General features: G+C 39.6%; 1 protein-coding gene across 3 annotated transcripts; it reads left to right on the forward strand.

The window, feature by feature from the left end:
- Nucleotides 1–544: 544 nt before the first annotated feature.
- On the forward strand, nt 545–20,969 carry LOC138724617 (phospholipid scramblase family member 5-like). 3 transcript variants are annotated; one of them, XM_069864753.1, is made up of 10 exons: nt 545–646; nt 3,549–3,807; nt 4,350–4,575; nt 7,128–7,279; nt 11,716–11,758; nt 12,584–12,804; nt 14,957–15,118; nt 16,176–16,337; nt 17,273–17,351; nt 17,438–20,969. In XM_069864753.1, exons 3-9 carry the CDS (start codon nt 4,563–4,565, stop codon nt 17,309–17,311), a joined length of 792 nt encoding a protein of 263 aa, XP_069720854.1. In that variant the 5' UTR covers nt 545–646; nt 3,549–3,807; nt 4,350–4,562; the 3' UTR covers nt 17,312–17,351; nt 17,438–20,969. The 3 variants fall into 3 exon arrangements, with proteins under 3 accessions (XP_069720854.1, XP_069720856.1, XP_069720855.1); XM_069864754.1 differs by lacking the exon at nt 545–646 and adding an exon at nt 977–1,026; XM_069864755.1 differs by lacking the exon at nt 3,549–3,807 and having other exon boundaries at nt 591–646.
- Nucleotides 20,970–25,398: the final 4,429 nt, after the last annotated feature.

Genomic DNA, 25,398 nt, shown 5'->3' on the forward strand with positions numbered 1-25,398 from the left:
GAAGCCAGAATGTGCGTTCCCCCTGCTCCTCCCCCCCCCACCCCAAGCCCTCAAAGGCTTCTCCATCTACTGTATCAAAATTGAGTATGGAAGAAGCTGGTTTATGAATTTCCATTTGAATACTATATTTTACTGATGTATATATTTAGGGTCTGACCTGTATCAATACTTGCTGGGGGTAGCGTAAAAATTTCTAACACGTTTAGCACACATGTACCATTTCTAAATACAAGTGCTTGAAAGGTTTCTCTCTTGATAATTTCTTGCACAGCCAGTTTACGATTGCTATTTTGATCCCATTTCTCCCAGTTCAGCTAAATGCAAAAGAAAGAGCAGATCAGCTGAATAGCTGTTATTTTTAAGGTTGTATTTTTCTATTAACTCATGCACAACAGTCACCTTGTGGAATAGCTATGATAAACCTACCATTGACAGAAAAATGAAAGAAGCCTGTTCCGCAGCTCTGTGTGTGATACATGTGCTATCAGCACTGGAATTGACTGGCGAGCCAGCCGGTCAGCGCTGCTGATGCTGGGTTGCTGGGATGCTGACTGCAGTATTTCAACATGATTGCAGATGTCTTTGGAGGGGAGGAGTTACTGTAGACACGAACTGCAGCGAGACGCCTCACAAACCAAAGTTGAAGGTGAGACCATATTAGACAGTAGCTGATTTAAGAAATTGATTTTTTTTTTCCCCTGGTGCTGAAAGCAAAAATCGGTAAAAATCTGTAACTTCAAGCTTGTTTCACAGTCTGATAGTTATGCTCATGCTCAGCATTTCTCCCTGTGCTAAAGGCAACGGAAAGAAGGCTGTGTAATTTCCTATTAAAAAAATGACATGCTGGTGATGATATTTTGAGGAAAGAAAATATCAAATGCATTAGTGATTAATCCTCTTAGCAGAGGAGCTTGGGCGTTTCTCAATGAGGTTTTGGGTGCATTTCCTGGTGCCTGCACACTCTCCTTAAGCTGCCTGCTGGGTGGCACAGTGCATCCCTGGGTGCTTGGACCTCAGTAAGAGCAGGTAAGAAAGAACTGAGCTCTCTCACATGAACTTGTCTAAACTGTGGGGACAAGGGGAGAGGCAATTCCTGCCTGCCTGGGGATCCGATAGTAATACAGTGGGGAAAGGGCAATGTTGTCTCTTCCCCATGGAGTGCAAGGGCAAATATCTTGCACCAGGTTTATAAAGCAGTTCTCTGAGCAGCAGGGAGTTGGACAAGAAATCAAACAGCTTTTCCTAATGCTTTCGATTCTTTTGCTGCCTCTCTTGGTGCCTCTGACCAGTAGTGAACATGTTTTTTTTGTGGAACCACTGCCATGCTCTGGCTGTGGTGCCTCTAGAAAATAGAAGAACAATTAAGCTCCAGAAAAGCAGCACCTATGCTGAGCTGTACAGTGTCTTTGATCCACCTGGTTGATCAACTAACATGCTGTCTGGAGGAAAATCTGTATTCTGGCTCTGTGCTGTCTAGAACAATGATGTCATAGTCCGTGGATAGGTTTCCTACAAGCTGCAATAATTTGTGTCATAACTTTCAACTACAATGATGTTTGTACATCAGCTTAGAAGGGAGGGATCCTGTGTTTTAGGAGAAGTAGTAGTTACAGAAAAGATGCAATATAACTTTTCTTTAAAGAAAAAAAAAGGTTCTAGATGCATAAGCTCCTCCAGCCAAGAACTGCTTGCTCTGATCTAAATAATCTCATTGATTTTAATGGATCCATGATAACTTGCATTTTCTGAGGGTTTGCTCATCACTTTTTATAAGCTTTACAGGATGGGATGGAAAGAGTATATTTTATAGGTAGAGGGAACAGATGTATGCACACTCGGTTTCAATTTAAATTTTTTTTTAATTTCATTTATACCTGTGAATGTGTTACAGATGTTCAGCACATTTGTACAGAGGAAGGGAGCATGCTCAGATTCCTAATGATAGAGTAAACGTAGGCAGTGACACCTGGGAGCCTTCTGCAAAGGTCAAAGGAAGTGAGCTTTGTGTCTCGGCTGAATCCCACTTCGGGTGGTGCCGTTTGGCTTCCTGGAGTCCTTAACAGTTGGCCAGAAATAGCTGTACACAATTCCTTAAATGCTTGTGCTGATATCTTGAGTAGTTTTCCTTCTGCATTTCTGAACAGAGCCAGAGGACGGCTGCATTTGTGTCTGGACAAACATGATTAAGTCTTCTGCTCCCAAAGTCCTTAGTGAGGCTGCTTTTAATCATGCCTGTGTAGGTTTGACTAATATGTGAGTACTTATTTGAAAAAAAAGAATAAAAAAGACAAATATTCAGATTAAAGAAACTATTAAATACATGGTTTTATTTCTGAAGACTTATGCCAATGCAAGACTACTGTTTACAAATCCTGCAGCTATCTATTGGTGAAACTACTACAATTATTCCTTCAGAAGAAAACAATAAGAACAGGATAAGAGGAGATGTTGTAGAAGGTACAGAACATTGTGAAAGAAGTAGAATAACATAAAATGTACTTCAATTCAAGTTTTATATCTTTTTATGACCTATTTACAGCAATTTTGTAAATAATTCTGGGAAGTTAGTTCTTTGGGGCAGTACGGCTTCAGGGAAATGTTTATTTTGAGTGGCAAGATAATGAAGCCTAGCTTCTGCAGATATGTGGACCTGCCTGTGCCACTGTGGTGGCTCTTGCTCAGGAGTCCACGCTACAGCACCAGCAGCTCCCACCTCTGCTGGGCTGTCATGTCCTAGAGCCCACAAATGCTATAGGAATGACTGGGACTGGTCCTGAATTAGAGGTACTGAGCACAGCACAGACAGGCTGTATTGGTGTCTGTGTGTTCCTCCAGGCCAGCAAGTGAACTGTTCAGACTTCTCAAAAATGCTTTTTATACATCTTTGAACCACCATTTTCCAGCATATATGTTGTCATTTTAGGTACATTTTTCTCATTTCACTACACTTGCTTAATGCATTTACAGAAATATTGGGTTGTTTTTTTCTTTGTTTGATTTTCTGGTAGCTAAACTAAATCTTTATTCATTTCTTAAAGTATATAGGTGCCATCTCATCTGAGTTTTCACCTGTCATTTTCAAAGTTAGGTTTACTGTATTCATCCAGAGCTTTCCCTTTTTTGTCTTTGTCTGGACTTTGTGTCTGCTTTCCCAGTTAGATCCTCTCCTCCACAGCACATCTTTGACAGGAAGAATGGAAACAAAGATTTCTAGTTATTCTTAATCTTCATTTACAGTGATGCCAAGCTTCTTCCCAGTCCAGAACATTTTGTTTAGTGTCCATTTTTCAGCAACCAAATTTTTTTGTCTGTGGGCTGCCTTCTTCCTTCAAATGTTGCTCCCAGCAGGGAGCAGCTGCTGGGTCAGGCTGTGCTGCCAGAGAACCCAGGGACTTCTGAAGATGACAATGATAAGTTCAGATTTCGGAAAGGCAAATTTTCACATGTTCCACACATAGACCTGGGGGCTTTGAATGGACTAATATGGTTAATTAAAACCAGCTTCCACATATTTTTTTTGAGAGGGATTTTCTGCATTCTTCCTTCAGAGATCCTCATCAGCATCTTCCTGAGCTGCAAATTCTGGAATTGTATCTGCTCAGACATACTGCTACAGACCATTTCAAATCAGTAGGACTTGCGGTAGCAGAGAGAACAGAAACTAGTCCCCAACACCTCCTTCTGCTCTGCTGAGCTCTGTGCTTAGGCTCTGCCATTTTTGCAGCCATGCATCACATCTGTTGGCAGATTGCATGTGCGTGATGATCTCCATGGCGACTTGGGTACTTGAGGCAGAAATATGAGCTGGTAAGTCAAGGTTACTCTCCCTCCGCCTCCTCCTCTCCTGTCAGCGTAATGCAGGTGATTACATGCATTATGTTTTGGTATGGATGATGCTTGTCTGGAGCAAAGAACAACCAATCTGTTTTAACTCTCCAAATCCAGTTTAAACACCTCACGTAAATCAGCAGAGCCCTGCATGGGGGTATGTTTGTGGGGTTGGGGTCAGGGGGGTACAGGATCATTTTCTGGGTCTGGGTTACAGGCATGATATCCCTTGTAGGGGAGTCTGCTGCTATGTAGCTGGAAGATAGGGAGAAATCCAACACAGCTTTCTTTGCATAGGAAGTGTTGACTGGGGCCAGATGTAGGTAAATGCATCTAATTAGATCCTCTGTCTTTACTGGATACCCTAAAGAAACAGAAACATAAATATTCAATTATAAACATATAATTTGTGTCAGCCAGTGCATACTTTGAAGTTTTTCCTTTATGTATTCACAAAACACTTTTCCACCTTTCCATTGGTGCAAAGACTTGAAATTAATAATGTTTTTCTTGTTTATTAGCATTATCTCCCCCTGTTGTCCATCGACATAAAATGCAGTGTTCTGGAACATGAGAAAGGCAACACATTTCCTCCAGTTCTTTGTAAACTGATATGAAGCAGACAGGCGCCTTCTGAAGTTTTGTGCATGCTGTGCTCTCTTTTTCTTTGCTGCAACAAGAAAAACCTTCTCTTTTAACCTGGCTTCCTTTGAAGAAGTAACTCAGGAAGCTTCATGGCCTCTCAAGGTAAGTGCATCTATAGTCTGTATTTTTAGATCATGTTTACAGAAAACTACAGTCTTGTACATTTCTAGCAATCAGCAGTCTGATGAAATGAGACTTTTAGGTTAAAACCACATCAGCCAAAGCACAGTTGTTTTGGCTCCTTTTAATTTTTCAGCATTCAAGAGGCTCCTAAGGAGACTAAAATCTATACTAGAAAGTTATTTGAATAAAAATATGTTACAAAATGTTAGCGTCTGCATTCAATCGGAAAAGATAATGTTTGTATCTTTGTACTTAAGCCTGTTGGTGCAGAATGCGAGGGAAAAGCATGCACTGAGCCAAGAGTACCACTATTTTTGCACACTTCTTTCCTATTCCACTTTGGAAATACCAAACCAGCAAACGCTTTTTACTTTCAAAACTGGCCAGAATCCTGACACCAAGTAGGGAAAATAAATATCTGAAGAATAACTATATTTAACCAGATTATAACTGTCTGGGTTCATCTTTGTCGTGTATTGTCTTTTAGCAGCAGCCATTTGGGTACTTGGGGCTACAGGCAAATATTGCAGCATGCTGATACAACCAGCCTTCTAAATTCAATTTCTCCAAGCTAAGTATAAGGACACAAACCTATTTTTTCTTAACATGAATGCAACACAAAGCTCACCCTGTTGTGATGTACAGAGGGAGATGATGGCCCAGGAGTTTCAGCAACGTCTGTTTATGTTTGCCAGATGTTTACCCCTCCTAGTTGCCCCCCAAATACTCAAGAAAATTCTGCATTTTTAGCACTAAAAAGTATATAGCAGCAAGCAGGCTCCACAGCATTGTTATACTATTGCAATGTACATTTTTTTTTTATCTGGTTTATCTTTAGCCATGTAAGAGACAAGATTTAATGCATAGTAGTTAACAAGAGTAGCAAAATAGTCATGTTATGTAATATGGTTTTCATAATGACAGAACTTGATGATATACTTCTTTTCGGAACAAGTAACTCTACAAATTGTGTTTGTACAGAATGCTCAGTGTATCATACAGTAACTTTTAAGTTTTCCCATACTGTAAATGAAATGGGAAACATCCACAAAAATAGACAAAATGTCAGCTTGTATTGTCATCAATACTTAATGTATTTACTGTTTGATTTTTGTATAGCTTAAAATTTGACAGGTAGAACTGCAAGCTATTGTCTTTTTTCTCTTTATTATTCAAGAATAACACTAACACTTGGCCACTTCATGGCATTTCACGTAACGACAAGAGCTACAGCAGTAACAGAACCCTGTGAGGTAAAATGATGCAGAAAAGCATATGAAATATTTATTACCCAGTTATACATTTTTAAAAGCCAGCTACAAATTCAAAGGGGTTATTTCTTCTTCCTGTGGTCTCAGACTTTGAAAGAAAGCAGTGGCTGCAAAGACAAATTAAGATCAAAACATGATTAACTGATGAATCAGCCACAGTGAGTTCAAATAGTGCTAAAGGATCTCATTTAAACCCACAACAGCAAAAGAGAGCTTCAGACTTAGAGCCAAAATTTCTTCTGGACTTTAGATCCCATTGTGCCTAAGTATTGTCACATATGAGATGAAAATGATCAGTTTAGGGACTGCTTTACTGCTGAAGTGCAGCGTCTCAGCTTTATAGAGGATTTGATATTTATATGTGAAGAGCTTCATCTTACTCTCTCTTGTTCCAGCAGAGCCAGCGTTACTGAAGGTTATGCAAAGACGCTTGTAGTAAAACCAGTGGGATTTTATTATGAATCAAATGGCTAAGGTGATCACTGCACTGTGGGAGATAGTGCCTGTGCATATGAAGGAGTTTGGGGATACAGATGCCTGTAACAGTAAATACTTTTGTTACCTTCACAGTACTAGCCAAGGTAACCATCACTGTATCCTAAAGGATATGTTTGCAATAGCAAACCAGAAAAAGCAGCTTAATCATATCTGATCTTTTCATTAAGGTAATAATGAATAATACACTGTAAGAGGCTGTGTAGTCTTTGATGCCAGTGTTGTAAAATCCAGCTTGGGGAATCTGAGATCCCTGGAAAAGTTATCTCTAATTAAGAGAAAATATGCATGCCCTTGAGATGCTAGGAAGCATCTTGCCAGAAGCAAGCCCTCAGCAGCCTGGTGTACGTTAGCATGCAGGGCAGTTCATGGGGAGCAGGGCTGAGCAGCCTGTGCTAGGCATTTTGTGGCCACCCTGTGTGTAAGTCCAGACCAGCTCCAGATGTGTCCCACTGACACATGATGTGTCCTACTGCTTGCAAGCAGTCAAAGTGGATTAGGTGCCCTCCAAGACCAGATTTCCTGGTTTAGCTTCGTTTACAGTGATTCTACCTTGTATATTCTAAGACTGCTTTATAAAGTGTATCAGAATGCTCAAAGTGTGGGGCCATCGGGGGATTAATTTCAGATCCTCACTCCTGTCCTGAACTGAAATATTGATGTAGTCACAGGCAGACTGTCGCATCAATGGTCCAATTTTGAGCCAAGCATCTAGCGGCTGTTTGGTCAGTTAATTTCTGATTTATTTGTTGTCTTTTCCTGCAGAATCTCAGGGTCAAACCAAACCAATCTTTAAGGATTACCTCCCTGGTTCTCCTGACCTTCCTGAACAGAATGAGCCTGTTGAACCAACAAGCGTCTCGAAGAAAACATCACACACTCATAACTTGCCACCTGGTCTGGAGTACCTGAACCAGGTCCTGAATCTTTCCAAATGTTAGAATTGTATATTTTTCCTTATAGACTTCTTTGATACTTTAAGGGTTGGGGTTGTTTGGATTTTTTCTTGGGGAAGGGGCAGGTGGAGATGTAGAGGCTTTTTTGTTGTTTGATATTACTATGAAATAAGGAGCATGGGAATGACAATTCTGCCATTCATTTTTACACAAATCCATTTTTTTTTTTTTTGCATGCAGCTCTCCTTGCACCAAAACCAAGGGTTTCTTCCCTCTAGGAGTTTTCCTTGGTGATACTATTACCCCATACGTTGTCCCCCCAGTTTCCTTACAGCTCCTTAAGAGCTCACCCTCAGGGAAATGTCTAAGAAACTCCATTTGGCCTCAAAAAGACTAAAACTTGCAGTGTTTGAAGGATTTGTAACCGATCCTTTGAGGAACACAGTGGTCTTCCAAACAAACTCTTTCTGCCAAGGACACTGCTCTCCAGCTTAGAGGTAAGGTCCTAAGGAAGCAAGCTCCCAAGGAGACAACCTTGTGAGCGTGTGCCTGGGTGGTTATAAACCTGCATCCACATTTTTTTGGGTTGTGAGGCAGGAAAGCGCCTGTGCCCAGGAGATGGAAATGGCTGGAAATGGAATTAGACAAGTGATTACCCGCAGAGGTGAGACAGGAAATGCTAAAGTCTTTTCAGTCCTGTTGCTAAATGTGTGGCTGTCCATCTCGCTCTGTGAAACCTCTCAGCTCCTGGAGTTCAGATCAGTGACGGTGCTGCTGCTACAGAGTTTTCATCTTTTCCTGCATTTTTTCACTGAGAGGGTCACTCCCTGCTACAACTTGGACACTGTCTCCAGTTTGCACTTTGGATTTGTGGTTGGATTCTGCCACCCATATGTGCTGAGTAACACTTCAAACACCCTGCCTGGTACAGACAGGGACTGAATCAGGCCCCCACTGTAGACAGGTTGTGATTCTGATAAACACGCTTCTGCTCTGTTTGTATTAGGGTGGTGCTGGGAGATGTTTATTTCACTTGAGGTCTGTATTTTATATCTGCATTTCTGGTGAGTTTGTAAAGAAGCACAAATTGAACGTATTTTATATTTGGAGCTAAGTTACCCAGATAGCTAATGAAACTGGGATACCCTTCAGAAATTATCTTTCATGCAGAGTTATGTTTTTCATTTCATGGTGCCCATGCACAAAATGATATGTGTTGTCAATTACATGAGCATTTGCTCACAGAATAAGAGCTACATTTTTTAGTCTAAAAATGATTGTGATATTAAACAGTTGGCAGGTTACATATTCTGTCTCCTGTATGAACATGAATTATATCTCAGATTTACCCATACAGTGTGGGCAAGCAAATTCTATTACTGCATTTTATAAAACATGTGACATAAAGACAAAAGAACAAGTAATTGTCAGAATTAGAACTAGAACTGAAGACTTCATTCATGCTTGTTCTTGGGCCAATAACCACGTGTGAGGGTTGCAGTCCTCACTAATCTCAGTTTTCTCTGCAGTCTGAAAAGTGGAAAGCATGTGTGCAATGATTATTGGCATATACCCACAGCTAGAGTTTCCGTGCATTGCAGAACATTTTGGTGTGCAATGCTGAAGTCATTCTGGCTGTGTGACTAATGAAACAAGCTCATACAGGATGGACGGCAGCAGAAAGGAGATCCGATCAGCAGGGAGAAGGCTGCTTGCAGAATGAATGTGGGATTTACAGCTGTCAGGGTGATCCCTTGGGATTTATCCTGATGGACTAAGAGATTTTCATGTAATGAAATTCTCAAAATGAATGAAGATGTTTCTAGCAGAAATGGGAATTTCTGATGGCATTGGGAAGACTGGAATACTGTGTATGCTTCTGGTGTGTGCATCGGGGAAAGGTGGGTCCAAACTGAAACAGGCACAGGCAGGTGTCACTGGAAGGACATGGAGAATAGAGAACCTGCTTTAAAACAAGACTGCAATTGTTCCATCTTTAGACTAAAATGTACCTAATGGAGAGGGAATCATGACAAAGTACGCAGAAGAGTAAAAAACCTGTGGGAGAGAGACATTTGATTTATAGAATTATATTACTGAATGGGAGATTATATAGAAAGTGGTTGTGAATAAATCCAGGATACCAAATATAAATGAGTTTCTGGGATTATCTCCAGCAGGAGTGGTGAAGACAGCTGGATAAATTTGAGAAAGTTGAATAAATTTTTTAATAAGACTATGATATGTTTGATTCTGAAACAAGGATCCAAATTTAGTGAATCTTAAATAGATCCCTACAGTCTTATTTTAATAGCAACTCAAGGACAAAGTGTATAGTGTTGGATGAGAAGAAAAGAAAATATCTGTCCCATACATTAAGGCCAGACAGCAATACGTCACTCTGTGAATGCACACCTGGAGTCAAACAGGCTGAGGAACTATTTGCTCATCTGTTCAAGGTGCACCAGAGGAACGACAATAAACTGCTGCTGCCTCAGCAAACGGATACTATGGTTTCTATAACTATCACAGAAGTGACACTCTTTAAATAATTTCCTACAAAAAATGTTACCCAAACCTCATTATTATCTTCCAGATCACCACCATAGTTTGAGGAAGTGTCCAGCACTCATCACAAAAACTGAGGGAACAATTTCTTTTTTTCAAGAATAGATAGACAAGACCTCAGAGAATAATTTTCCATGTTGGTCAACAGCTTGTTGTGCCGTCATTTAGGCTTAACCAATTTTGTAAAAAGCTTTTTAATTTAGACTTGGTTAGATTGATCGGATGTAAATTTAATGCCCACAAAACTGAATACCGATAATTAGCTGTGTATAAAGAATTTTAACATATCTGAGCTCAAGAGGACTCAGACCTTTGTAAACCAAAGGGCTTTAGATGGTTTCAAATGCAAGTTCAGAATTCCCTTAATCCACAGGTGCCCCAATAAAACACACAGAATAGCTCCCTGGTAGAAATAAGTGAAAGGCAAAACAAGCCTAACAAGTGGTACTGCCATGTGTTCTCAGCATACACTGCTCACAATAAACCAATACCCTGATGAAATCACTCAAAGCGTTTAACAGTTCAGGCTCATTAATTTTCTTTTCCCCGTGAACATCTTTGTAGGGCAAAAAAATCCATATTAAAATCAATAGTAAAATATTAAAATAGCCCTACCATCTTTAACTTGTTTATTGTTTTTTCGTCTACAGAGCAGTTACCATGAGCTCCAAGAGTTCACATCTTTCATGAAACCTAAACAACGTAACAGCAAAAATTCTTGGGAGAAAATTTTTAAGTCCAATTTTTAAAAAATTATTATTTCAATGACTGGCATGCACATTTCAGAGGTTAATGAAAGGGATAAAGAAGCCTCTCTTTCACCATCTTTTCTTTGCAGCCTGAACTAGCTGCAGGAGATGACAAGAACTGACAAATGTCTGCAACAGTTTGAATAGGTACCAGGCAGGCTTTATGAATTGTAAAATATCTAGATGCAGGAAAGCTGTGACATGCCGGCCTCAGAAGGTCTCTGTGTGCTTTCTGTCTGCAGCTGAGTGATGGCAAAATCCTGTGCCAAGTGTTTGCCCATCAGGAATTTAAGGAAAAGATTAGCAAAGCCTGAACCATCACATAAAGCAGGCATAAAAAGCCACATAAACGTGAAAGGTAGACTGAGATTAACTCTTGCTGGTTTTATAATACTAATGACTTTTCTCTAAAAAAGAATAATGTCGGAGGGATGATAAACACGTCGACACTGGGCATCACGGCAAACAGTTTTTCTCCTGAATTTGGAACCAGCTCACAGGGGAAGACAGTTTCAACCAGCTGAGGGTTTCTTTGAGTAGCTGTTTGTTGGTTTGCTCATTCTGGCACCCTGGTGTGACCCTTTCCCAGATTTATGGTACAGAACTCCCAGTACCTGAGACCAGAGTATTAAAGCTCGTGTGTACCATCATTGGCATCACCTGATAGGTGACTGGGCTTCTCCAGTGGGGCCCTTTGGGATGTGGCCACAGCATATTTTGAGCTTGAGCCCAAACTCATTCACTCTGGCACAGCTGTGGTGTTCAGCACTAACCTGAGCTTTCCTGTAAGAGTCTTCCCCCTGCCAAGACCAGGAGAGAGGAAAAGAGGTGCGTCCTGCTGCTCACATACATCTTTCCATTGCTGTTGCCTTCCTTATTCTGCCTGTGAAGATTATTTTTCTTCAAATGTGCAGGTGAATTACACAACCACAGCACCCAGTATCACACCTTTCAGTCATCAATTCAGAGAGATGTCTAAATGACTTGATGTCTTCAGACAGCTCTCACGCACCCGGCTTGTGCACCTCTGGAAGGAAAGGAATCCTAATAATGGGGAGATGAGCAATAAGAATAGATAGGTGATAACTGGTAGCCTCAGACATTTCCAACACACACAATCTTGCTTATTTTTTTAAACAGCTGGATCGGATAATTATTCATCAGCAAGTGGAGCTTCTTGAAGGTATGGTGCAATCCTTATCACTCTTTAATTGTGTGGATAGATCTTTAAAAGGCTTCCAAGTCTTGCCCCCAACTTGCTGAAATCATTGCCTGCTGACCTTGCATCAGGCCTGTAACGTGGTGTTAATGTGGTGAAAGCCAGTTTCTTTCTGCCTTTCTGTAGCAAAACAGTGAAAAGAGAAAGATTACAGTGAGTAATCTCTACACCAATCATAAATTCTCTCCCTCAGATGCCTTCCTCTCGAAATAATTAAAGTTTAACCATCTTTCCAATCCATGGAAAAATGTACTGTCTTTAACAATATTTAACTGCTATGAGTAACAAAGCAAATAAAGAAAGGAAGGTCAGAAAGTGCAAAACATAAGTGTAAGACTTCCTATTTATGTAGTTCCTCAGAATTTTCGAAGTACTGAACAAGTATTAAGTTCTGCAAGTCAAACATTTTTTAATATATTTTTTCCATTCACGATGGCTTTGGCCTGATTCTTGGATACCTCATTGGGTGAAAGTTTTGGCGCTGGAGTGGGACAGCCTTATATTGTTACTTTGCCACAATGATAAAGGGAGAAACAGCCTAATTGAAAAGTCAGCATCTGAATTCTGTTTTACGTTATGTATTTTAGTGTACAGCAAATCAAATCTTTGAACCAGAGTTTCCTTCAAAATACAGACCTGACATTATAATTTCCTTGTAATTGTATATATTGTGTTTTTATTTTTAAGCACTCTCTGTTTAATAGATTATTAGAATATATACTAATATATATATATATCTACACACTAATATTATACTAAGGTAATGTTCTACTTGTTTCTCTTTATTAGCCATACTTGGCACAGAGACCTCCAGCAAATACGAGATAAAAAACCATTTAGGACAAAGAGTTTACTTTGCAGTAGAAGAAAATGATTGCTTTGATCGTAACTTGTGTTCACCTATAAGGTCTTTCACTATAAGAATTGCTGATAACACGGGCCGAGAAGTGATTAGAGTGAACAGACCCTTGAGATGCAACAGCTGCTGGTTCCCCTGCTTCCTACAAGAAGTGAGTCGATACTAATTGTCATTTCATAGAATCACCAGGTTGGAAAAGACCCACTGGGTCATCGAGTCCAACCATTCCTATCAATCACTAAACCATGTCCCTCAGTGCCTCGTCCACCTGCCCCTTAAACACCTCCAGGGAAGGTGACTCAGCCCCCTTCCTGGGCAGCCTGTTCCAGTGCTGACCATTTCTGTGAAAATTTTTTTCCTAATTTGTCCAGGCATCTCACTATATGGGACAACATTAATGTCGCTGAGTGTAACATCAGTGAAAGGGGCAGGAAGGAATTGACACCCACCTGGGGGACTGTGTGGTGGCCTTCATTTAGAAGTAACTACAGATAATCAAGGCCCTTTTATGAGGTGCATTCCCAGCATGCCTCCTCCCTTTCATGGGACCTTACTTCTCCACCATCACTTAAAAGGCTGGTGTGTCTGATCGTACAGATGTCTCTCTAGTCAGGTAACACTCCAAAACGCTGCTTGCCCTGACACAGATTAATGTGCTACGGATGAAAATCACCCAATGTACTCCCAGAGCATGAAGGGTGGAAAATCTCTAGAGGCCTTTGGTACATGCAGGTACAACTGGGAAGCAGCTCCCTGAGGAGGCTGATGTTTTGCTCCATGGCTCTGTCTCATCAAGGCCATATATCTATGGGAAATTGCACAACTTGGAAACAGGCTGCTTTAAGTGAAACATTCAGATTCTATGAGGCATTAGACCTTTCATCCTCATTTTTGACTCTCCTTTATTCAGACTTCTTTCTTGTTTTAGGAAAATGTTTATATTCTAACTTATCTCCCTACTTTCCCTGTACTGCATCAGAATTAAAAAAAAACCCTATTTTGTAGCACAGCTACTGTATAAAAAAGCTTATAAGATACTCACTGATTACAGTAACAAAAACTTTTCACCCTGTGTCCCTCAGAGGTTTGTACTGGGACTGGTGCTGTGTAATATCTTCATCAATGATATAGACAGCGAGATTGAGTGCACCCTCAGCAAGTTTGCAGATGACACCAAGCTGAGTGGTATATTTGCCACACCTGAAGGATGGGATGTCACCCAGAGGGACCTGGACAGGCTGGAGAAGTGGGGCAGTGAGAAAATCATGAGGTTCAACAAGGCCAAGTGCAAGGTCCGACACCTGGGTCAGGGCAATCCCTATTTTCAGTACATGATGGGGGCTGACGTGATTGAGAGCTGCCCTGCAGAGAAGGACTTGGGAGTGCTGGTCGAGGAGAAGCTTGATATGAGCTGGCAATGTGTGCTTGCAGCCCAGAAGGCCGACTGTAGCCTGGGCTGCATCAATAGCAGTGTGGCCGGCGGGGCGAGGGAGGCGATTCTGCCCCTCTATTCCTCTCTTGTGAGACCCCATCTGGAGCACTGTGTCCAGTTCTGGAATCCTCAATGTAAGAAGGATGTGGAACTCTTGGAACGGGTCCAGAGGAGGGCTACAAAGATGATCAGAGGGCTGTAGCACCTCTGCTATGAGGACAGGCTGAGAGAGTTGGGGTTGATCAGCCTGGAGAAGGCTCTGAGGAGATCTTACAGCGACTTTCCAGTACCTGAAAGGGGCCTACAGGAAAGCTGGGGAGGGGCTATTCATAAAAGCTTGTGGTGATAGGATAAGGGGGAACAGATATAAACTGGAGAGGGGCAGGTTTAGACTAGACATTAGGAAGAATTTCTTCATCATAAGAGTGGTGAGACACTGGCACAGGTTGCCCAGGGAAGCTGTGGCTGCCCCATCCCTGGAAGTGTTTAAGGCCAGATTGGATGGGGTCTGGGGTAACTTGATCTAGTGGGATGTCCCTTCCCATGGCAGGGGGGTTAGAACTAGAATATCTTTAAGGTCCCTTCCAACCCTAACTATTCTATGATTCTACGATTCTATGATTCTATGTGTATGGCTTTTATCAAATCTTCTATGGAAGTTGCTACCTTCTGGTGCAGTTTTTGAGCTTCATATTATCCACTACATTTAAAACCACCATCAGACATCCTTGTAATATTCAGTTCATAGTTTGGTAAAATTATATATAATTATATTCAATAAATAAGTTGTCATTATATAAGCAATACACTATTTGGACAAATATAGTAATATAAAATTAGCTTACAAGATTTTTTTCCTTTTGTTTGCTAGTTAGAAGTTCAGTCCCCACCTGGTACAATAGCTGGGTATGTTGTACAGAACTGGGACCCTTTTCTGCCAAAGTTTACTATACAGAATGAAAGCAAAGAAGATACACTAAAAATAATTGGCCCATATGCAACTTGTGGCTGTTTTGAAGATGTTGACTTTGAGGTATGTTTCTTACGAGTATTAAGTATTTTAAAGTTTTATTACCCTGAATAAATTTCCCACTGAAAAATTCTGTTATTCTACCCTTAAAAAATAGTACATACGTTGCTATAATTCTAGAACATAAGTACAACCACATGCATTGGAATTCCTGACTTGTACCCTCAGATTCCTACATATGTTTTCTGGACAGGAGTGACAATTCCTTCAAGGAAATAAATACGTTGCCAGTGAAGCCCTGGCACTCTACAGTCCACGAGCACTCAGACATTGCTTTTGATAGGCTCAGGATTTCATACCACATACATTCACTGTTACCTGATGCACAGTCCCTTGAAGCCTGTGGCATCAAATCTGCTGGCTTCATTACTCTTGGACTGAGAACCACAGGCAGTATCACTGTCCAATAGGTCTACACCCATTTGACAACATTCATCAGGAGAAAAATAATTCTGAGGCACCACTGAGATGTTTAAGGGATGTGAGGGAGAAAGGAAGATGCTCAGAGGAACCTCTGAGTGGAGTTTTCTGACATGAACAAAACACTTTGTCTTAGTTAAGTGATTATAAAAGGACTTCTGTGTTGGTGAACTAGTTAGGGAAATCAGAAGACTTCAGTGGGTACTGTTTGAAATTTCAGGATACTGTGAGAAACCTGCAGATGGCCACGTAATTGAGAACATAACTGTCAGTTGTAGGGGATAGTGGTGCAACCTCAATGGTATTACTGTCACTTGGAGCATAACAGAAACACAAGACAGGAAAGAAAATATCTTTGTGAAAGAAGCACAAAAGAGGTATAAACTTCCACAACTGTTTTCCTCCACTTTTTTGTCAGCTGTAAAGGTGCTGATGTTTCCAAACTTGAGACTCTCGTGTGCCACTCGTAGAGGCAAATCTGACACTAAAGGAGCATCTCAGTGATAAGAATAAAAGAAGAGCCTGACAACTACAGCATAGTGTGTGTGTCTGGGCAGAGTCATTGATTCTGCAGAGCTATAACTAGCGTGTATTTGATTTATTTACATTTAGGTGTATTTCTGTTTTTTTATTTCTGCAGGTAAAAGCTCTCAATGAGATGTCAACGATTGGCAAAATTTCCAAGTACTGGTCTGGATTTGTAAACGATGTCTTTACCAACACTGCCAACTTCGGGATCCAGGTCCCTGTAGATCTTGATGTGAGAATCAAGGCGGTAATGATTGGTGCTTGTTTCCTCATTGTAAGTATGGGAAACCAAGAGGTAGACCAAGAGGGTGGGGAGGCTGGGACAAAAGGGGGCTTTGTTATCAGCTGTGATCTTACAAAGCCATTAAGTGCAGTGAAAAGCCAGACCTGCTAACTAAAGATAAATGAACTGGGAACCTTTTAATTTGTATGGCTGCTTTTGTTTTTTTCTTGTTTGCTGAGCATTAGGTTCCTATTTTTTTTTTTTAACTAAACTGTTTTAAGAAGTATTCCAGATGTAGTTCAATATCTTGCATGGCAGGACCAAATAACAACAATGTCAAACATACCAAACTACCCCAATTCTCTCATCTGTTTTGTCTGAATGGGTGTACAAGCCAGACCCAAAGTTATGCTGTTTCTTATGGCAATTTCAAATAGTGAGTGCCACTTCAATAGTTCTGTTGAATGCTGCATGTAAGACCTTCAGGTCGTATGAAACTTCCTAAAAAATTCCCTTGTGAAGATATTTGTAAGAGAATTATATGAAAAGAATACTCACCACTAGGGGTAAGGATGAAGTTAACATGTATGTCTTCTAGAATTGCAAATTTATGTTTGCCGTGTACCTCTTTCATCAACACTAATGTGCTAACATTAACATGATATGGCTTCAGAATTGCACTTGATGCATCGGAGAATATAAAACAAAAGGGCAAAACTATTTAAATTATTTACTGGAAAGTGTTTGCTATAAAATAGCAACAACAATTCAGATAATTTGCTTTTATTAGGTTGGAAATGGTACTCTCACAATGCTTCAGATTTTCACATTGTGTCCTCCAAAATTTCTGTTACTCAGTGGCAGAGTAATAGAAAATGATTGACTAATCTAATTACTTTATGTAAAAAAACCTACAAGTAAGACTTTTGATAGAAATTGTTGTATTTCTGTACCTGCCTTACCATTCACAGTTTGTTTATTTGTAGGACTTAATGTTCTTTGAAAAGTCTTTGAACGGATTATAACAAGATGATGGAAACAATAAAATATGCAGAATGTGTTTCAGTAAGTAAAAATGAAAATAAATTGATCTTCTTTCTTTGAAGACTTACACATTAGATACTTTCTAATTCTTTTTCATTTTCTTACAGAAATCCCTTGAGCTTTGGACATGATTTTGAACTGCACATATACTTGTTCCTTATAGGAAAAGAAAAGGAGCTAATGATGATGTTTATTAAAATATGTCTCACATAAATAATAATTTCCCACTTACATTTTATATGTGTTGTAGCTAAACACATACTTTTCACACAGAGCAGAAATGTGTTATTCTCTTCTTTCTCTTTTGATGTTCCTGTACGAGAAATCATGAAAGATTAGATGAAGGCTTGCAGTGTCATTGATGAAAGTCTATGTTTAGAGAAGCCTTTGATCTTTTGCAAGCACTGGTACCAATTCTAACCACATGAGGGTGTGTTCTGGGGGTTTTGCTTTTTCATAATTTTAGAAGTAATTTGAATTTTTATTTAATTAATAGCAACAAACTGAGATTGAAAGTAACAAATATAAAGACATCACCCAATGGGAAGTTCAAGATGTTATCTCTTTTAGTAAGTTGAAAGAAAGGAAGTGATGTTTGCTATTATAATAATTTTATTACAAAGATCTGTTTAACGAGTGGCAGCCAGAAATTAGGCTTCCAGTACTGGACTTGGAAACTTAAGCTCTATTTAAAAAAATCTGGTCTTCCACTGCCTTTATTGAGTTTGAGAGACAGTCCTCTGTGTGCTAGAGGTGCACAAATCGTATTTGAATTATCTAGTGTTAAGGATTTTTGCTCCCATCCACTCAAGAATTTCCTTAAAAGGTTGGCTCTTCCTCATAATACCTGGTGGTTGATAACTTTTCATTCAGCCTTGCCTGAGGCCACCCCAGAACAGAATTATTCTTTTCCTTTGGCAAGCTCAGGTATTTTCTATGACAGCAGTGTGCAATAGGAGCTTTTTTCTTTTCAGATAGCATTTTTACATATCTGTTCATTCCTGTGGTCACACTGCATCATACTGTTCCCCAACATTCCCATTGACAGGCTTTTACTAATACAAACTTCCTTTGTAGGAGCATCTATGATATATATGCAAGACATAAACAGAAAATAGTTTTCTTGTAAAATATTTTCTGTTTGAATTTGCTTACATCCCTCTTAAAAACATCATGAGTCCTCAAGAAGTGAAACAGTATCGTGCAATACTGGCAGTAAAAGAAAATGCTATTATAGTCACTGGTCAAGTTTCCAAGGGGGGACATTTTACAAATTATTGTGAATGCTGGATTTTTTTAGCATGAACTAGTAATTCAATTCTTGCAAATAACCAACACATCAACGGAAAGGAGAGGAGATAATGAATAATTCATAAAAATGAAAAAGAGCTAAATTTATCAGGTGATTAATTCTCCACAAATATTTAGACTAATTTTAAATTAATGTTCATGGATATAAATTCAAATACAGTGAAGTCAGGAAGTTGCAACTAATATTCCCATAGTGAAATTAACTCAGGAATGCGTATAGATTTAAACAGTACGTTTTAGATTATATACCACACTTAGGTATTTATACAGATTTACATATGTCTTGAAAATAATTGTAGTTAACAAGCTCTGATAATCATCATTATCTGTTAACCATTTCATTCCTGACTCTCGCTGTGACTCTTAGCAGCGCAATCAGGCTGCAAGCCGCAGAAATTAAGAACTCCCAGGGAAGCAGGGCTGTTACCTCTCCCAGGAGGAGGCACCCCGGGAGCCGCGTGGGCGAGAAGCGCCCTCGTGTGGAAATTTTACTTGTGCAGAGGTATAGAAATGACTGATGCCTCCCCAGTTTCACGCTAGTGTCATTCTGTTCAGCTCAACGCTTTCAGTCCTGACTTCCCATACTGCAAAAAGAGAGCCGGATTTTTATATTAATTTATCTCTTTGAATCCCCATGCCATTTTAGACAGAAGTGGCTATTCCGGTAGCCAGCAGTGCTGAGACTCAAGCAAAATCATGTTCTTGTAGTGTTGCTGAACTGCGTGTGACCGAATGCAGTGCCTGGCGAGATCAGCAGACTCCCCTGCTATCTGCTGCTCTTCCTCTGCTCTTTTTATGACCCTTAACAAGCCAAAGACATCTTTGAAGCACATCTGTCAAATCACCATCGAAGTCAAAACAAAATAGGGTCTTATTTACCTGCAGGGCTGAATTTAGCTGTGAATGTCCACATATGTACCCTATATGTAAACAATATTTGCATATATGTTTAAATATATTCCAACAGATGGTAGCACTGTGTTTCTGTTCACTTAGTGACTTTGTTGCTGCTAGTACAATTTTTTTTTTGTTAGTGTAATGTTTTCCTAAACATGTGAGTATGTTTGAATGTCTCTGTTAATATCCAGCAGCAGCTTCTGGGACATACAGGAACAGGTTCAGTCCCTGAATAAAAGAGAACACTGGGGCTGGGATAGCTTTTGGTGGCTAGAACTGCCTCAGCAGCCTGCTTGACCTTGGTCCTACCCTTCAACATCCCGGTAAAAATTCAGTGCCAGTGCCATCACTTCTTTCAACTGGAAGCTCCTTCATCTAAGCCACAGCTGCCATATGAGGGCAACTATTTATTCTTGGCAAAGATGATGGAGTTCTGCACAAGATTATTAAAGAAAAGCAAACATATACTAAAATGTAAAAAATCTTGCAGCTCTAACTCATTAACTCTTTCTTACTAACAGCAATGTGTTTCACATTGTGGCAGCTATGTATGCTCTTTACAAATCTCAGTTTTCATGATTCCCCTGTGGGCCAGGAGTGGTCCTCCAAAGGAGAATTCAGTATTCCCTGAAGATGGATAGACGTTCTCTAAAGCAGATTTATGTCTTGAATGTCTTCTAGGAAGAAACATGATTGTTATAATGAAAAAGAAATTTTACTTAATCCAGCCAAGCAAATAGTTTCACTCTTGGTCACTAGCCAAATTGTAAAGCTCTGCAGTACATAATTCTTGTGTTCAGCAGATGGCAGCAACAGTTCATCGTTACGATACTTATCTTTTCATCAATCACAAGCTATACCTAGGACACTGATTAAAGATCAACACACCTTTAACTGCTAATTGATTTCTATCTTTAACTGGAGAATTTTTTTTTTTTGGTTGATATTAAACCTTTGTCATATAGTGCTCAGTTACCTTTATTGTCTGCAACTTACAGCTAAAGTATTTGTGACTGATATTTTACTAGCTCTAGTAGATACATGGGCAGAATCCAGTCTACTGCAAAGCAAGCTCTGCTGGTCAGCCCCAAACCTATTTTTTGCACCTGCAGCATCTCTCCAGCTTCCACAAGTGTACAGAGGAGAAGACCCAGCTCCAGGACATTCCCCACGTTCTGCAGAACTGCAAGTACTGTGTCTAAAGGTGACTGTGTTGCCGCGGGTTCTGGGTAAAAATAATTTTGCCCTCATGTCATATCATGGTCCCCCACTATATGTTGTGCTGGGGAAGAGGGATGGAAACCACCTGTAGTGCCACAAACCAAGATGACACCACTACCTAAGAAGGAGACAGTTTGTCCATGGGAAATTCAATCACTTTTTGTAAGAGAGTGGCAGCACAGCAGCTCTCTAAGTCCTGAGATCTTTTGGTCATCTGATAATTTGGTGGAAGCAAAAGAACCTCTCTTCATGTACTTTGATGTGCATATTGAAATTTTCATTTCAACTGGCTTATTTGTTACAAATTAGACAAACATAGCAATGATTCAAAATACACATACACACACAAAAAGGCAATTTCCTCCTCCTGACTCTCTCATCTTCTGAGTTGTATTGATTTCTTTTCAATTAGAATGGTATATTCTGTGTTAGAATGATGCATACTAGTTTAATTTAAAGATGAACTGCAGTTTTTTAAATGTGGATTTTTCTTCCCTAAAAATTACTCCCTTAGGGGGCAAAAAAGACTTTAGTTCCTTAGGGAAAATTGCCCCATAACACATGAAAGGAGATTTGTAATGTTTTTTTCTAGGATCTTAGTTGTTTTTCTGAACTTGATCCCTCTTAGAAATAGCTTTCCTAATACCAGTTCCTTATTGAAGTAACCTGCTTGTACTCATTATGACACAACAGTTTATTTATGATATTTCAGAATTTTACTACTTCACTCCTCCAAAATGAAGTCAGCAAAATCATTTTTAAGATGCTAATACACACTTTTTGGAGTGAGACAGCCCAGGCCAGATACAACTTTTTATTTTCTTTCTGTATTTGTTAGTACAATGCTTACAAAAGCCCACTAATCTTTTACAAAAGAAAGGTCAGAAGGACAGAGACTGATGTGTGCCCAGTGACTTGCCCCCAAAGTGCATTCAGCCCTTTATCTAAACGACAGTGAATTCCTGCCCCTGTGAAAAGGAGACCTGCAGGTGACCTCACATTGTTGCCTATCTCCTAGAGTGCCATTGAAATGTCATCTCAATTCACAATTAGGTCTTATTCTCCAATCTCTCTTGGCAAATATCAATATAGAGACTTCTTACCCCTGTTCTCACTTCCATTTCCTTCTGGCAAAGGACTATAAACATATTTATTACAGCATTGCTGCAAGAATCGGAGTCCTGACCACATCTGCCTTGATATGCAGACCTTCTTGAAAATGCAGATTTCACATTAAACTTTCTGTATTAATGTACACAGGACTATTCAATCCAGTGAACCTCAAGTCCCACTGATTATTGAAGAGACACACAGTGAAGTTCATGTTGGTGGACTTTGTTTCCAGTATGGAGTCCTGGGGTCAGCTGTGAAGTCATGCAGCAGTGGCTAGTTTGTCAGTCTCAGTTTTGAAATAAATTTACTTTAGTGTATTGCATGGATTAAATCTATCTATCTCCTCCATTTAACATCCCCATTCACGAGGAATAAATAACTTGGGCAGTATTGTAGAAATCCAAATTCAGTGCTTTCACAGGCTACGCATTCTGTGTACTTATTTATTACATGGGCTCTATTCTATTCTGGCACAGAATACCTTCTAAAATCTGGGTACTAGCAAGCAAATAAGCATAGAAATTGCTCAAATGCTTAAAGATAAGGGAGCAGTTTGTGTGCACTAGTTTCTAAAGAACCCAGCAACTCCTGGGTTTAATCATCAAATAACAGTGTAATAAAAAATGTTGATGAGAACTCCTCAGTTGTCACATAAAATCCTAATTGGATGGAAGGAAAGTCCTCACTTGCTTGAGTCACCTTGTTAACTCTGTTATTTATCTAAAGTAGGAGTGCTTTGTGGTAAAGGTTGATAGATTAGGCTTAGTGTGCAATAAAATAAAACAATATTACAGAAAAATGCAGGAGAAACCCAAGAGCCTCAGGGTGGGTGACATCGTGAGAGCTGTGTTGCCTCACAGCCATCCCAGGGCTGGGTATCCTCTTCTTCATTGCTTATAGGGAAAACTGCACTTCAAACACATGAGGCTGGAAAACAGGGAAGCATGCACTATGCATTTCTGATCCTTAGGTTTCTATGGCCCAGTCATAATGTGTCTAATAATGTTTCAAGTCTGGCAACTGGGTGAGTATTTAAGGAAAACTCTTTCAGTAAGTCATTTCAGCAGGATTCATTCACTTGAGGTGCTTTTCCACTTTAAGATATTAATTTGAGGGACTTCTTTGCTCTGTGCCAGCAAAATCAGAAAAGTGGTCTATTTACATTGCTGATTTTTCTTATTTAAACCCAACATACAGCAAGAAAAGCCTACAAGCCACTATTGGCAGCCAGTGCTGTCTCTATAAAGACTTGTTTCTATCTAGAAATTACCCTGCACATTTTTTGTTGTTGTTGTTTCAGATGAGCACATTTAGGGAAAGAAAATGTCACAGTGCATGTGTCAATCTTCAATGCCTCTTTGTAAGTAATATTTTAGTCATTTATCAATTGCTTGCAGAAACTTGGGTAATTTTTGGACAAGGCTAATGACTGTTATTATTCTATTCAAGTGTTATTTCTAGGCTCTGAAGAATCACGTTTTGCCACTGGGAATAATTTGCAGCAGCTGTGTTCAGTAATAATGCCTGTACACACCAGCCAGCACCAAAATAAGAAATGAAGCCTGGGATCAAAATAAGGATCACTACTAGAAATGTCCTGGAAGTGTCACACTTCTCTAGAATTCAAATGAAAGTCTTGAGCTTTTTTTTTAAAATTACTTCTGGGTTTCATGAAGAACCAAAGTGTGAAAATAGTGTTCTATTTAAATAAGAAGAATCCTATTTGTTTTGCAAACTCAAGGGAGATATTTTGGCTATTATATAGGATAGTTTGCTGAGTGTATAGGATAGGAGTGAAAAAGATTTTTTTTTATTATGCAATTATTATATTATTTAGCTTCTCTCCTGCCTTTACTTTCATGTAGTTGTAGAGTAAGGCTCAGAGCACCTAGGAACTCAGAGCCACAAATGATGCTTTCTCTGTCCTTCTTCACTGCTCAGTACCAGGGCAGCAATCACACATGGAACTGTAAGTATCCCTTGAAAATAAGGCTATGGTTAAATAAGTCCTTACTGTTTATGATTCAAGTGAAGTTTTTAATACTAGTATTTAAATAAAGAACTGGATGTGCATTTTAAAATCCTTAGAATTGAGAACAGTTTTGATTTGATAAATGTTTGGTTCTGAAACATTTTCACTTAACTGAGCCTATCATATGACAGCAGCATCACACCAATGCTCTGGAAAAATGCGACAGCTCAGATAAAACGAAGTTTAGTGGAAAGCAAGACAAGAAGGTTATTACTTAAATTAAAAATGTAGTAACTAAATTAATTAAATGGTTCCCTATCAGGAACAGTTTTATCTCTGCCTTTATTGCTGCAGTCTTTTAAGGACCTGTTACAAAACTACCTTTAACTACCCTAAAAGTGAAACTCCAACAAGGATTAGTAGTATACAATGTATTTCATCTTCCTTGTTACAGCACTGTGGCTATTGTCCCAGAAAAGTCAATATTGTCCCAGAGTTTGATTCCTTGATTCCTTTCCATTCCTAATGGAAAATTAAAGAGACTTTTTTTCCTTTCAGTGATCCGCAAGACCTGTGGTGATTGATGTCCTTCAACCACCTGGATGCTCAAATCGTATTCATCATTGTGATACCAGACTAATACTAATACTTCACATTCATGCAATGTGAAGCGGTACTGTGCTTGTCACTGAGGAAAGCTTGAACTTAAAAGCTTTTCTGCTTGCTTTGCTGAGTAACTACAAACAGTGCATGAGGAAATAACGTAAACCTTTCAGGGCAGTTAGGTAAGGACAAGTGACACAAAAGCTAGGGCTTGGGAAGACTGTAAAGAGAAGTGCCTGTGTAAAAGGATAAGGTGTGTCATTGGGAAAGGCTTCGTTCAGCAAGAGCAGAGAAACACCAACAGATACAATGACACTAAACATTCTAGTAAGTGTGACACTTAAATAAACAGTGTGTATGCAATCTGCAAAAACTTCTGTAAGCTAAACCTGCTTGGTTTTAGCTGTAGTAGTTGGATTCAGAAAGACTAGGAATTTTTTCTTTTTTTTTCCTTTTTTTTTTTTTTTTAACAGAAAAACTTATCTCCTCTAATGGGTGTGTATGCATGTGACTTCCATATGCACATGGGCTGGGAGGCTGTTATCATAAAGAAGTGCTGTTATGTGACTAACGGTGAAAAAAAATAAGCCTACTTTTGGCCTGATTTCAGACTAGCCTGTTTGTATAAGCAGTCTCATAAAATGATTTGTCTCAATTCTTTTGGTCTTTTGCTCAGTCCTCTCTCGGCAGTACTGGGTTTGACACATTTTAGGGAATGTGGTGTCTTAGTTGCATTGCCACCACCCTGGGTGAGGCCATGGGCCCTGACATCAGCTGAAGGGTGAATGAATGTGGAGCTTGGGAAGAGGAAAAGTCTGATACTAATCCCTGCAAGACCACAAGGTAACTTGAGCTGAAGGAAAGAGCAAGTGTGTCATGGGAACAAAATGAACACGGGGTAGATGATGACACAAAGAGAGTAAAATATTTCTAAAGGAATGCTTTCAACTA

Source organism: Phaenicophaeus curvirostris, chromosome 10 (assembly GCF_032191515.1).
Source record: "Phaenicophaeus curvirostris isolate KB17595 chromosome 10, BPBGC_Pcur_1.0, whole genome shotgun sequence".
NCBI lineage: Eukaryota > Metazoa > Chordata > Aves > Cuculiformes > Cuculidae > Phaenicophaeus > Phaenicophaeus curvirostris.